Below are 12,978 nucleotides of genomic sequence, written 5' to 3'. Positions count from 1 at the left end.
TATAGTCCTTCTTGGACGCACTGTCAGACCTATAACATGTTGGTACTGACATTTTTTTCGTCGGCTGAAATGAGATTCTTTTTAAAAGATGAGATAACCGAGCCAGTTTCTAACCCCTTCATTATCAGATGGACTTTCTTAGGTTTACTAATGTTGCATAGTAACATAATTGAACCTAAAGGATTGTCATTATTGTGAACAAGCAAATGAAGGTAACATGTGCAGAATTCAGTTCTACATTTGTAGGCAGTCAAGTGGAAGAATGCTCTTGACTTCTGTGCACTGACAAATTCATTTTCTAGTTACTCCACTTTAGCAAGTAAAACAAAATTCAAAAATTATTTTCCTCATCACTTACGTTATCTATAATTAATAAGACATTAGGCAATTTCAAATTAGATAGACTATCTCTATCTTTTGACAATGTATAGTTATTTCCTTGCTGCATAGAACTACCTGGAGTTAAACCGGATTATCAATAAAAACAATGAACACTATACTGCAGGTTACCGTTAGCTTAGAATCTCACCTCTCTAGTTCTTGTGGAATAACACCATATATCACTGCAGCCATGAATGATTTACGAATCTGCACCTGATCTGTCACCTGCAAGTAATTATAACATTAAAATAAAGAAATGAAAACCCCAGTTGAAATATATATATTTTCTCGTGTGTAATTTTTACCATAAACTCTTTCAGGGAAGTGTTTCGAAATAAAAGTTATGATGTAGCATTCCTTAAAGCTTACCAGCAAGATGCCCTTCCTGATTTGAAAGAAACTGATTATTTTAGTGCATAATAAAGGACGAGCCAAAGGCTCCAAGTATAATAATGTATTGTTCTTCCCAGGAAGAACTAAAAAAAATCACGTTTATTTCGAGATGTCTGCATTGGACTCATAGTTTAAAAGTTTAGAGGTCACAGGCAGTGTGAAATACAGAATGATGACACTTCCTAATTTGATCATTTGTATACCAGAGGACTGAGAATATCCTGTAACTGCTGCAAGTAAGAGCTGGACAGGAAAAGACACTGGGGTTCACAGCTTGGCGGATGCTATATGGCTTCCATTATTGGGGAGGGACAGAGGCATTCACTTCAGAAGAGTAATGATCTTTGCAATGTCAGTAAAATATGGCAGGATATGAAATGCTTCAGAGAAGTGCTAGAAGCACGATGCCACAAAGAAGCAGGGGGATGGCATGAAGTTACTTCTTTACCTCATCTGCGTTTTAAATGAGAGAGAGAGAGAGAGAGAGAGAGAGAGAGAGAGAGAGAGAGAGAGAGAGAGAGAGAGAGAGAGAGAGAGAGAAACGCCTTACAGAGTCAAAATTATCCCTTGGGCAAAGCCAGCAAACTGTCCAGGGATAATGGACGAGCTAAGGCAATTTTCATTTTTATTTCTAGGTTTACCAGTTAGGGAATAGTCAAAATGAAACATAAATTATTGCTTTCGGTACCAAACTTTTTGAAAAAAAAAATAACATCCTGTAAATAAAATAAATATAATAACATCTTGAAAATAATGAAATATAGCCTATATAAAAAAAAAGAGAGTCAAAAGAGACCCATTAGTGCATATCAAACAAGAAAGAACGACGTCAATCACAAACAGTGGTGCACTATGGTTGAAATTATCTATGTACATACTGGGGGTTCATAAGACACCAAAATGGATATCCCTGGGGTTTATCATGCAGTTTTAGGTGGAACTGACGATACTGATACCAGCGACAGTTTGTACTACACGTTTCCTTGATCGACACCGATGATCACTGACGGCAGTGGAGAGGTTAAAGGGCTGTTTCAATATGATTACACATTTCATCTAGGATGTTATTGTAGAACACTGATATGCTGGAGATGAATCGAGTTTGAATATCACCTTAAATGCGATAACATCTCATTTGAAATTAGGTTTCTGGCAGTAGCAGCCAAAATGAGATCAAATCCAAACCACTGCAGTGAATACTTTCTGAATAATAATTTCGTGAAAAACAATGTAGTTTCTGTTGAGGTCCCATTTTAAATAATCGCTAACATGTCACATAAGAAAGGGAATGGGCTACTACAAGACAATGCTGATATAATATTCGGATGTAATATTCTAATTAATTACAACAGCAACACCTAGTAATAGGAAAAATTTGAATGCAGACAAGCATATTGTTACGTCCTCACCCCACACTGCCACAGGCTCCTGCAACAGTAGTACAGTAGAGGAAGGACGTTGCCCAGGGAGCTGTTCTTCCTATGGTCAGCCTTAGGTATACAGTACACAAGATCGGCTGAGGCGAAAGTAAACACTGGCTCCATAAATTTCACTGTCTTTATTTTCCAAATAATTCCACTTAATGTTTTCCAACTTCACTGTTCTCACAAGCACTGGAGCTATACACACCTTACCAACTGCTAGTACACTTAATGCTTAACAACACTTCACAGTTATCACACTTAATGCTTGACCCTTCACTATTTTCTCAAGTACCAGTGATATACAAACTTCAATAACCCGTCACTGCTTGCCACTGTTTTCACAAGTACCAAAAATATACAATCTTCACTGACAGTAATTACACTTAATGCTTGCAAAGCAACTCTCCACAAACTTCACTAACAGCACTGCACTGACACTACACCAAAACCGACTGCACTTCATTCACACTGAACTGAAACCTGACTAAACTTGTAATAATCTCTACCCCATCTTATATAAGCTTGCATTACTCTCGAACTTCGTGTTTACTCTCGACAGGCAGCAGTTGCCAACTCGGAAACAGCCCAAAACATGCCAGTGTTGTCTTACATTACATAACACTCTAAATCACATACCACATGAACTTAAACTAAGGTACATAATTAAACAAGCAATCACTTAAATGAAACATTATAAAGAAAAAGAGCACAAAAATTAATGCATAACTTACGAAATAAATATGCTCACAAACAGTAGGCAAACTGGCAACTCTGACTCGTACCGATACGGGAACTACTGTACACGAAACGTCGAGAATCTTCTCGAGCACCTAACTGGCAAATCCCCTTTCATAACACTACCCCCTCACTAGTTCTTTGTCGTCCCTACAAAACTACACAGTATATACGAACACAAACCTTAATCTTAATGGAACATCTAACTATACACATAATCCTTCAACTTATCAGGTCTTCTATGCGGCTTCTGATGATGTCCTTGCTCCTCCACACAGTCCATTCCTCCAGGTAAGTCTTGATCCTCTTCTTGATTTGGTTCTTCTCTTGAGGAACTGTCACCATCCTCTTGCACTTCAGCTCCTTGGATCTCCTCAACATCCTCGGCTGTGGGTGAGTGCAGTTCCTCGGAGACGTCCCAGCTGTACTGTCCTGGCCCATGGTACTGCCACAGACGGTTCACATGTACCACCTTTGGGAGAGACTTCTTGCCTCCCCGAATCCAATACGTTACAGCTGATAGGCGGTCCAACACAGTGTAAGGCCCGTCCCATGGGCTCTGCGGCTTCGGTGACTGTCCCTTCTTTCGCCTGAGGAGTGTATAACCAAACTTGGTCACCATCCTTGAAGCTCACCTCACTTGCCTTGGCATCATACTTGCACTTCATCACCTCTCCTGAAAACTTGAGGGCTCCTCGCACTTGATGATGTACCTCAGCCATCCTTTGCTGATGGTGCTTCGCATAGCTGGTGGTGTCTGTAGGCATCTCTTCACCAGGTGGTCTCTCCATTAACAAGCCAATGGGTAAGCATTTCGTGGCCAAACATCAGTTTTGCAGGAGTGTAGCCAGTAGACTCATGAGAAGCAGACCGATATGCCTTCAGCAATGCAGGTAATTTCTGGTCCCATTCTGTTTGTCCATCAACACAGTACTTGGCCAGTTCTTGTCCCAGGGTCCAATCGAATTTCTCCACCATCCCATCTGACTGTGGCCTTAGTGGGGTAGTCCTAGTCTTCTTGATCCCGAATAACTTGCAGCACTCAAGGGAACACAGCAAACTCAAAGCTTCTACGCTGGTTTGAATGTAGTTCTTGTGGCATCCCAAAACGACAGAAAAACTGATCAACCAGCACCTGAGCAACAGTTGCAGCCTCTTGATCAAGGATAGCATAGGCTTCTGGCCACTTTGTGAAGTAGTCTATGGCAACACATATGTACCGGTTTCCTCCCTCGGTGAGTGGCAAAGGTCCAGCAACGTCCATCACGACTCTTTCCATCGGTACACCCACTTGGTACAGCTGGAGAGGGGCGCAACCACATTTCTTGGGTCCCTTCTTGGCACAGCACACATCACAGGCCCGACACCACTCTTCAACATCCTGATGCATGCCAATCCAGTAGAACCTCTGTCGCAGCCGGCTTAAAGTTTTCTGCACTCCTAGATGCCCACTAGTGATCTGGTTATGGGACTCATCCAATATCACGGACCTCATCTTCTTCGGAACCACCAGCTGCCAAAACTTGCTAAGGCCATCAGCTGTCTCCCACTGATGCTCCAGTAGTCCACTGTTCAAATGAAGAAGGTCCCACTGACTCCAGTAGCTCATGGTCACAGGGCTTAACCCCTCCGTGGCCGAAGGCCCGGAATTTTTCGTGCACACAGGCCGACGCCGTGACCATTTTTTGAAGTTTCGAAAATTGAATTTTTTTCTTGCCATATTGAAGAGAAAGTTCAGATATACCTAACAGTGCAAATCCCAGCTTCCTAGACGCATATTATGGCTTGCAATGGCGCGCGGAAATTGCAGAAATATCGGGAACCGATATCCACCACCCAGGGGCGCTGCCGCAATGCAACTGGGCAGGTGTTGTTATTTTTTTTTTTTTTACCTCTCAAAACGTACGAATGGTGCTGAAATTTTGTGCATATATGAGATATGATGATATCGAATGATTTCAGTTCATAATCCGTTAGGAATGACTGGAAAAAAAAATGTTATGAATGCTTTTTCACCTTTTTTATATAAAATATGTTTATGATAGTTTCTAGTTATTTTTTACGCTATCGTTGTGCTCATGCTTGGAAAAGGGAGCGAAAGAGTTGAATTTTCGGTCTTAAGTAAGAAAACTGCACGTCCTCCAAGGTTAGACTCTGCCACAGAAGGACAAAGTGGAGGGTGAGATCCGATTAGCAATGCGGAAGTTGAGTCGCAACTTCGAGCTCCCACACCACGAGCATGGCTAAAAATAGAATCGTAATGCAGTTTCAGAAGTCTAATTATTACGAATACAGATACAAAGCAGAAATAATTAAGTTTACAGACGGGGGAAGACGTATTTTTTCCGTAATAACATGTTCATCTTTCTCTATCATTTTACGTTCATCTTTATCATTTTACCTTGTTATTTTCGCAATATATATTGCTGTCTCGTAAACAGGGTGCTTGTGTGTGTTTTGCAAGGGAGGAAAAAGATTGTATCTTCTGTCTTGGTCAATATAATGGGTGTAACTATGTGTTTTTAGGCATGGCCACGAGCGAAAAAATCGTACATCCACTCGTCATGACAGCAGGTGATGAACTGACAGATGATATGTGAGAGGGTGAAGTCAAGGTCAGTCTCATGTCCCAGATTTTCGTTCACTTCCCGAAGGTTTTCACAGTTTTCTACAAGTTGCATCAAATAATCCAAACCATTACAGCAAACCTGAGCAAATAGGTAAAGATACCAAGACAAAAATGTATTTTTTCACTTATTATCATGTCTTATTTGTATGTGCCTGTATTACTTCATAATCGTAAACAGGTGGTTGTATGTGTTTTGCAAGAGAGGACAAAGATGATATGTTCTGCCTGGGTTGAGATAATGGGTATAGTTGTGCTTGTTTAGGCCAAGGTCCAAGGAGAGAAGGTCTGTCCAGCCCGGGCGAGAATTCAACCTGGTTGGCGCATGACGTCACGTGGGAGACAGCTACTCACTCCACTCAGTCACTTAGTTTCCCTAGGCCGCAGTGGTGGAGAGCTCGGTGTTCCCATATATTTATCTCATACTAGGACGGTTATCAGAAAGATGCCACTTCAGTATTTGGATGCTATTCAGTCAGCAGAAAAGACAGTGACATCAAATTCTTCATGTTCCCTCAAGATGAAGACACTAGAAAGAAATGGGCCCCGCTGTGTAAGAGACAAGACCTGGTTAACACAAAGGAAGCCCGTGTCTGCAGTCTACATTTTGCTGTTCTATCCCTCATTCCCCTTCTTCTCTCTCTTCACTTTCTTCCTCACTCTCTCCATTTCCTCATCTCTCCGAAGTAGTCCACCCGTCCCTCAGTTACTGCTTCTTTCTCTCACATCCTCTATTCCCTCGTTCTTTTCCTTCAGTACTCCCTCTTTTTTTTATTTCCTCCATTCCCTCTTTCCTTTCCTCCATCACTCCCTCACTCTTTAACTTCCACTACTCCCTCCCTCCTTCCACTGTTCCTTCACTCCATTACTCCTTAACTTCATTCCTTCATCCTTCCATGCATTCTCTCCCTCCCTTCGTTATACCCTCTCTCCCTCCACTCAGCCATCATTCTCTCCATTCCTCAACTCCCTGCTGCCCTTCACTGCTCCCTAATTCTTTCCATTCATCCACTCCCTCCATCCCTCCAAGTATTCCCTCCCTCACTCCTTCCATCCAACTATCTATCCTTCTAGCGAATCCCTCCACTCTCCCGTAACTGCATCCCTTCTTTTCCTTCCTCGTTCTCCATTTTTTCCTTCTTTTCTACTAACTTTGCCTCAAGGTTTTCCTCCATCTCCTCTTCTTCTTGCCTCTCTCCCTCCACTAGCTGTCCTTCTCTCCCACTTCTCCTCCTACTTTCCTCTCCCTCCAATTTCCCTCACCCGTTCCCTCAATCTTTCTATCCCTCAGTCAATTAACTACTTCCTTCCTCTGCCCCTCCATCCCTTCCTCTCCGTCCCTCCATCCTGCCCTCCCGTTTTTCTTTTCCTCCATTTTCTCTCACTCTTCCCTCATATCTACCTATCTATCCCTTCAGCTATACCCTCACTCCCTTTAAAAACCATTATTTTATACTCTCTCTCTCTCTCTCTCTCTCTCTCTCTCTCTCTCTCTCTCTCCTTTCATTAGTACAGATATTACCTCCCTTCATCTTCCACCTGCTCCTCCTTCTCCTCCTCCTTTCTTCCCCCATTCTGCAGTCCAACTCTCCATTTCTGCTCCTCCTCCTCCCTCACTTTTCTCTCTCCCTCCTCCTCCTCATTCTCCACTTCTCCTCTCTTCCTTCATCCCTAACTCCCTTTCTCTTTTTTTTCATCCTCCCTCCTCTTCTTCCACTTTTCTAGCTCCCTCCTCCACCTCTTTCTCCTCTTCTCTTCTCTCTCCATACCTTCTACTCTCTTCTTTTCTTCGCTCACGTCGTTTACTTCATTCGCAAATACTGTATCTCCCTTCCTTCTCGCCCAATCACTTTTCTGTCTCTCCCGTTCCTCCCTACCGCTTCTCCCTCTCTCCCGTCTTGCTCTCCTTCTCTGCCTTCCACATTTTCTCCTTCATTTCTTCCTTTCTCCTTTCCTTCTCGCTTCCCCTTCCTCCATCTCTTCCTCCCCGACTCCAAATCACCGCTTTCATTTTTTTTCCTCCAATCCATCTCTCTGTCTCTGTCTGTCTGTCTGTCTGTCTCTGTCTGTCTGTCTCTCTGTCTCTCTCTCTCTCTCTCTCTCTCTCTCTCGTTAACTGTTACATCCCCATTAACTAGTAGAAATGTTAATTATGCAATGGAAACACTTTAACCATATGATCAGCTGAAAGTTCTGGGGGCGAAGCTATATAACATTATATTACCCCAGAAAAAAGCAGTATACCCTAAAAGAAAACGGAAGTCACCTTCGGCCGCCCGTTTATCTCCCACCGGACGTCATCAGAATGCATGAAGAGACCTTCTCTCCTTGGACCTTAGTTTAGGCATGGCTAGGAGTGAAAAAATAGAAAATCCACTTATGACAGCAGCAGGCTTTGAACTGCTTGATGAGGTGTATGGGAGTGCAGTGTAGGTCAGTGTGAAGACGCTCAGAACGTTCGTTCACTTCCCAAAAATTCTTGCAGTTTCTTATAGGCTGCGCTTAAACGACGCCTGCGGCCATTGATCGTCTAAATGTCATTTGACGCCGGCGGCCACGGAGGGGTTAACCGGGAAACTTCTTCCCAAGATGGTCACACTGTACTCTGCTGCAGCCATTCTAGCATTGGTTGTAAATCTGCATCCTCCATCTGCATCCTCTTCAGGTCTTCTCCATCTGACACTGGCCCTGTCATTGCAGTACGGCTGCATTTCTTACCATGATCTTCCTTTTTAACTACACTGCCGGCACTCCGGATCACAAGGCCGATGACTCAGGCTGTCAGCATTGCCATGTACCTCCCCAGGATGGTGTTACACCTGATAATCGTGCTGGTCTAGCTTCTCAAGCCAGCATGCCAGTTGTCCTTCCGGATTCTTTAGCATTTTCAGCCACTTGAGTGCCGCATGGTCTGTCATGATGATGAAGTTTAACCCATACAGGTAGGGATGGGAGAAATCAAGGCTCTTCATCACTGCCAAGAGCTCCTTACGGGTCACACACTAGTTCAGCTCTGGTGGGCTGCGCTTCTTGCTGTAATATGCAACCACATACTCCTTGTCATCCTCCTTCTGTGACAGGACTCCACCAGTACCATGGTCACTAGCGTCACAGTCCAAGATAAATGCCTGATTCTGGTCTGGGTATGGCTATACTGGAGAGCTTGTCAATGCATACTTGAGTTCATCGAAGGCTTTCTGAGTTTCTGTTGTCCATGCAAACTTCCACCTTTTCCCCAACAGCTTGTGAAGAGGTGCAGCTATCGTTGCAAAGTCTTTGACAACGCGGACAGTAGGTGCACAAGCCCAGGAAACTCCGTAGCTCCCTGACACAAGTTGGAACTGGCCAGTTTTCCACAGCTGCCACCTTCCCTGGGTAGGTACGGACGCTGCTCTCACCTACAATGTGTCCCAGGTACTTTACTTCCTTCTGAAACAAGTAGCATTTCTTGGGGTTCAGCTTGAGGTGCACTGCACAGATCCTGTTCAACACCTCCGACAACCTCTCCAGTTCCTGGTCGAAAGTGTGACCAAGCACAATTACATCGTCCAGATTGATGAGAGCCGTCCTGCCAGTGTAGGCCTTCAAGTATGCGGACCATGAGGCATTCAAAAGTAGCTGGGGCATTGCATAGGCCAAATGGCATCACTTTAAACTGCCATAAACCCCGCCCATATGAAAAGGCTGTCGTCTCTTTGTATTTCTCTGCAACCTTGACCTGGTGGTATCCTGCCTTCACATCTAAGGTGGAGAACCACTTAGCACCTGCCAGAGCATCCAGGGTGTGATCAATTCTTGGCAAGGGGTATGCATCCTTCACTGTCACTTCATTCAAGGCTCGATAGTCTATACAGCACCTTACTGAGCCATCCTTTTTTCTCACCAGAACCACTGCTGATGCCCAAGGACTACTGGACTTTTCTATTACTCCTTGACTATGGAGATTCTCCATCACTTTTTCCATTTCTTGCCATTGGGCTCGCGCCATCCTCTGTGCTGGCTGTTTAATCGGGTGGAGATCCCCGGTGTCTATACTATTCTCTACCAGATCAGTGCACCCCAGGTCTAGGTCTCCCTTGGAAAAGATAGCATATTCCGTCAGCAGCTGCCTCAACTTTAGCACTTGTGAACCATCCAGATATTGACAACTTGAGAATAGGTCTTGTAGGTGGTGTGGCACATACCCGTCTTCCTTGACTATGCTTCTTTTACAGGCCTTCCTGTGATGCCACTCAGGGTCCACAGCCTGGCAGTGTCCCACAATTTCTCCCTTGTTGATCTTTTGTAGCTCAAGGGAGAAATTGGCCACCACAACTGGCACTTCATCTGCACCTGTTTCCACCAGCGTTCTCCCCACCATCACCCCGGCCTTCCTCTTGCACTGTACATCAGAATCCACTACCCTTATACAGCTGTCAAAAGAGCCACTCACCTTACACTGGGGGTATCACTGTAGTACGGAGCACCCTCACCTCACCACCAGAACTGGTATGTTTCACTGCTGTGACGGGAACCGACCTTCCCCGAACCGTCATCTTCACTGAGCAGAAGTCCAGCTCATATCCCATGGACATAAGGTAGCCCAGACTCAGAAGGCAAGGATCTGCCATGTCGGCCACATAGACTGGTAGAGTAGCCTCTTGCCCTGCCACTTCAATCTGGACATCCAGGGGTCCCCTCAGCTCCGCACAGTGCCCAGTTATGCCCCAGTTGTTCTGATGACTCAGGCAGATACCGATGATGGAACACATCAGGCCTCACAAAACACTGCTCTGAGGCCGAATCAATCACCAGGGAACACTTCTTTCCATCTATTGTTCCGTCAATTCGCACGTAATCAATTGCCGTCCTCTTGCATTTTCTCAGTGGTGGGGCTACTAAGGAAGAGCTGGCTGGTGGTTGCCCCTTCACACCAGCCTCCACTAGTTTCCCGCTTCTTTCTGGTCTTCTGCAACCTTCTTCTTATCATCCTTTTTCTTCTTCGGACACTCGGAACTGAAGTGTCCCACCTCACTACATGTCCAATATGCTTTTGTTACGGCTGAAGATTTCCTTGCACATCTCTGTTCTTGCTCCTTCTTCCATTTGCAACAATCCCTCTTCTTGTGCCCTGACTTCCCACAGAACCAGCAGCCTCTCCTCCGGTCTTCTGTTCCCTCTTCCACTTGTAGCAGTCTCCTTTCTGTGTCCTGACTTTTCACAGAACCAGCAACTTCCCTCAAATTTTTCCGTTTCACATACCTGCCCCTTTCTTGCCTTGAATCCTGCAGTACGACCTGCCTGAAAGGTGGATGTACTGGACCTTACATAGGACTCAAATTCTAGAGCCCTGGCTAGCGCTTCTCGCATGCTTCTTGGTTGTGCCTGCTTCACTTGCACTTTCAACTCTGCACTGTCAAGAGCATCGATGAACTGGTCTCTCAGTAGAATAGCCAACAGGTTAGGTGCTGCTCCAGGGTACACCTTGTATGTCATACTCTCCAGGTCATGAGCAAGCTGCTGTAGGGATTCTCCTCGAGCCCATACACAGCCCCAGAATCTTGCTCTGTACACCTCAGTCTGGTATATGGTTCCATATCTGTGCTCCAGCACTTCTACAAGTGACTGACAACTGTTCCTGTCCATGACTGACATGTGGCCCAGAATTTCCACTGCGGCACCCTTAAGGCTAGTAGCAAGCTGCACTGCTCTCTGCCTATCATCCCAACCATTCTAATCCACGAGCAACAACTCAGATTGTGCACGGTAAGCTTGCCAGGATACTCTACCATCAAATTCTTGAGGTTTCTTTTTAACTGGACCATCATTATAGCCATGCACTTCCCTGGTTTGGGGCCTAAAAACTGGGGCATCATAATTAAGGCCAGGACATAAATCTTCTACATTGTAATTATTCAACCCTGTAATGCTACCTTTAGATGCTTGGGGTCCGTCAAGATTCACCATACACTGTCCATTCCCTTCATATTCTCCCTGTACACTAACTTGAGGCTCAGCAGTGCAATATTTCTCTACAGCCTCAATTTTCTCACTAATTATCTTCACATGGTCAACTACATGCTTCAACTGGGTGTCTGCATGCTGTCTGCACTCTGTCACAATTCTCTCACTAATCTTTAGCTGGTTGTCTACATGATATTTGCACTTTCTCACTATTTCCTCACTAACTGTCTTCAGCTCTTTGTATACATGCTGTTCGCACTCCATCACTATTTCCTAACAAATTGTCTGCAACTGTTCGTCTACATGCAGTTTACACTCTTTCACATTATTGCGTATCTCACACTTCTGCTGCTCTAGCTTGGCATCTACTTTCTCTTTAAGCTGATGCTGTTCTTCCTTGATTTCCCCCACTAATGCAACTAGTTGCCCTTGCATCCTCTGCTGGAATTCCCACTGTTGCTCCTCTGATGCCTCTTGAAGTTGCTCATATCGTTCTTTTTGTTCCTCACGTTGTGCCTTTAGAAGTTCACTATTTGCCTTCAGTCGTTCACCTCGTGCCTGCATGAGTTCTTTGAGTTCTTTATAATGTGCCTGTGATACTTCTCCGACTTCGTTATAATGTACCTATAGTAGCTCCATAACTGTCGCCAGGGAAATTTCCTCTTCCTGCCCAGCTCGAGATCTTGTCTTCACACCTGCTTCCATGTCGAAGGTTAGACTCACTGCAGCCCTAAATAATTCCACACTCCTGACACCAGTGTTATGTCCTCACCCCACACTACCACAGGCTCCAACAGCAGTAGTACAGTAGAGGAAGGATGTTGCCCAGTGAGTTGTTCTTCCTATAGTAAGCCACAGGTGTACAGTACACAAGATCAGCTGAGGCGAAAATAAACACTGGCTCCATAAAGTTCACTGTCTTTATTTTCCAAATAATTCCACTTAATGTTTTCCAACTTCATTGTTCTCACATGCACTGGAGTATACACACTTTACTAACTGCTATTACTGAAATGCGTGGCTTTAACAGTACTCCCGAGGAAACTCCCAGAGAATACCATAGTATCCCCGATGACAGGGCGAACCAGGAACAACAGAGTTTGCCCACAAGCATGCCGACACCCCCACACGGACCACACGGGGTAGCCGCCACCAGCCACCACCACTCCGGGCAATAAAGACGCATGTCAGCCCGGGCCGTGCGCCCCTGTGACATACAGCCACCACGCCGCCGCCACCGTAGGCGAAAGACACTACCTTCGCGTGGCGGAATCACTGAGTTAGCTAGGGGTGGAGTTAGAACTAATACTCCAGACAGCACCCCTCTGGTAGAGATGATCTATGGTCGCTCCCAAAGTGTTTCGGTAGAGACGATCAATGGTCGCTCCCGCAGTGTTCAGGTAGAGACGATCAATGGTCGCTCCCTTAGGGTTCCGGTTGAGACGATCAATGGTCGCTCCCACAGTGTCCAGGTTG

General features: G+C 45.0%; 1 protein-coding gene across 1 annotated transcript in view; it reads right to left on the bottom strand.

Annotated features, from left to right (window-relative positions):
* LOC145395795 (ionotropic receptor 93a-like) overlaps nt 1–10,169 on the bottom strand; it is a 94,014-nt gene extending 83,845 nt beyond the window's left edge. Inside the window, exons 1-2 of the mRNA XM_080269332.1 lie at nt 10,032–10,169; nt 9,062–9,177 (exon numbers count right to left, since the gene is read on the bottom strand). Coding sequence (XP_080125458.1) covers nt 9,062–9,177; nt 10,032–10,169 — 254 coding nt within the window. The remainder of the gene's footprint in view (nt 1–9,061; nt 9,178–10,031) is intronic.
* Between the last annotated feature and the right edge of the window lie 2,809 nt (nt 10,170–12,978).

The sequence above is a fragment of the Coenobita brevimanus genome, chromosome 33, assembly GCF_032717465.1.
Source record: "Coenobita brevimanus isolate Jiangsu-jjx chromosome 33, ASM3271746v2, whole genome shotgun sequence".
NCBI lineage: Eukaryota > Metazoa > Arthropoda > Malacostraca > Decapoda > Coenobitidae > Coenobita > Coenobita brevimanus.
This window is presented reverse-complemented; position numbering and strand designations above follow the sequence as displayed.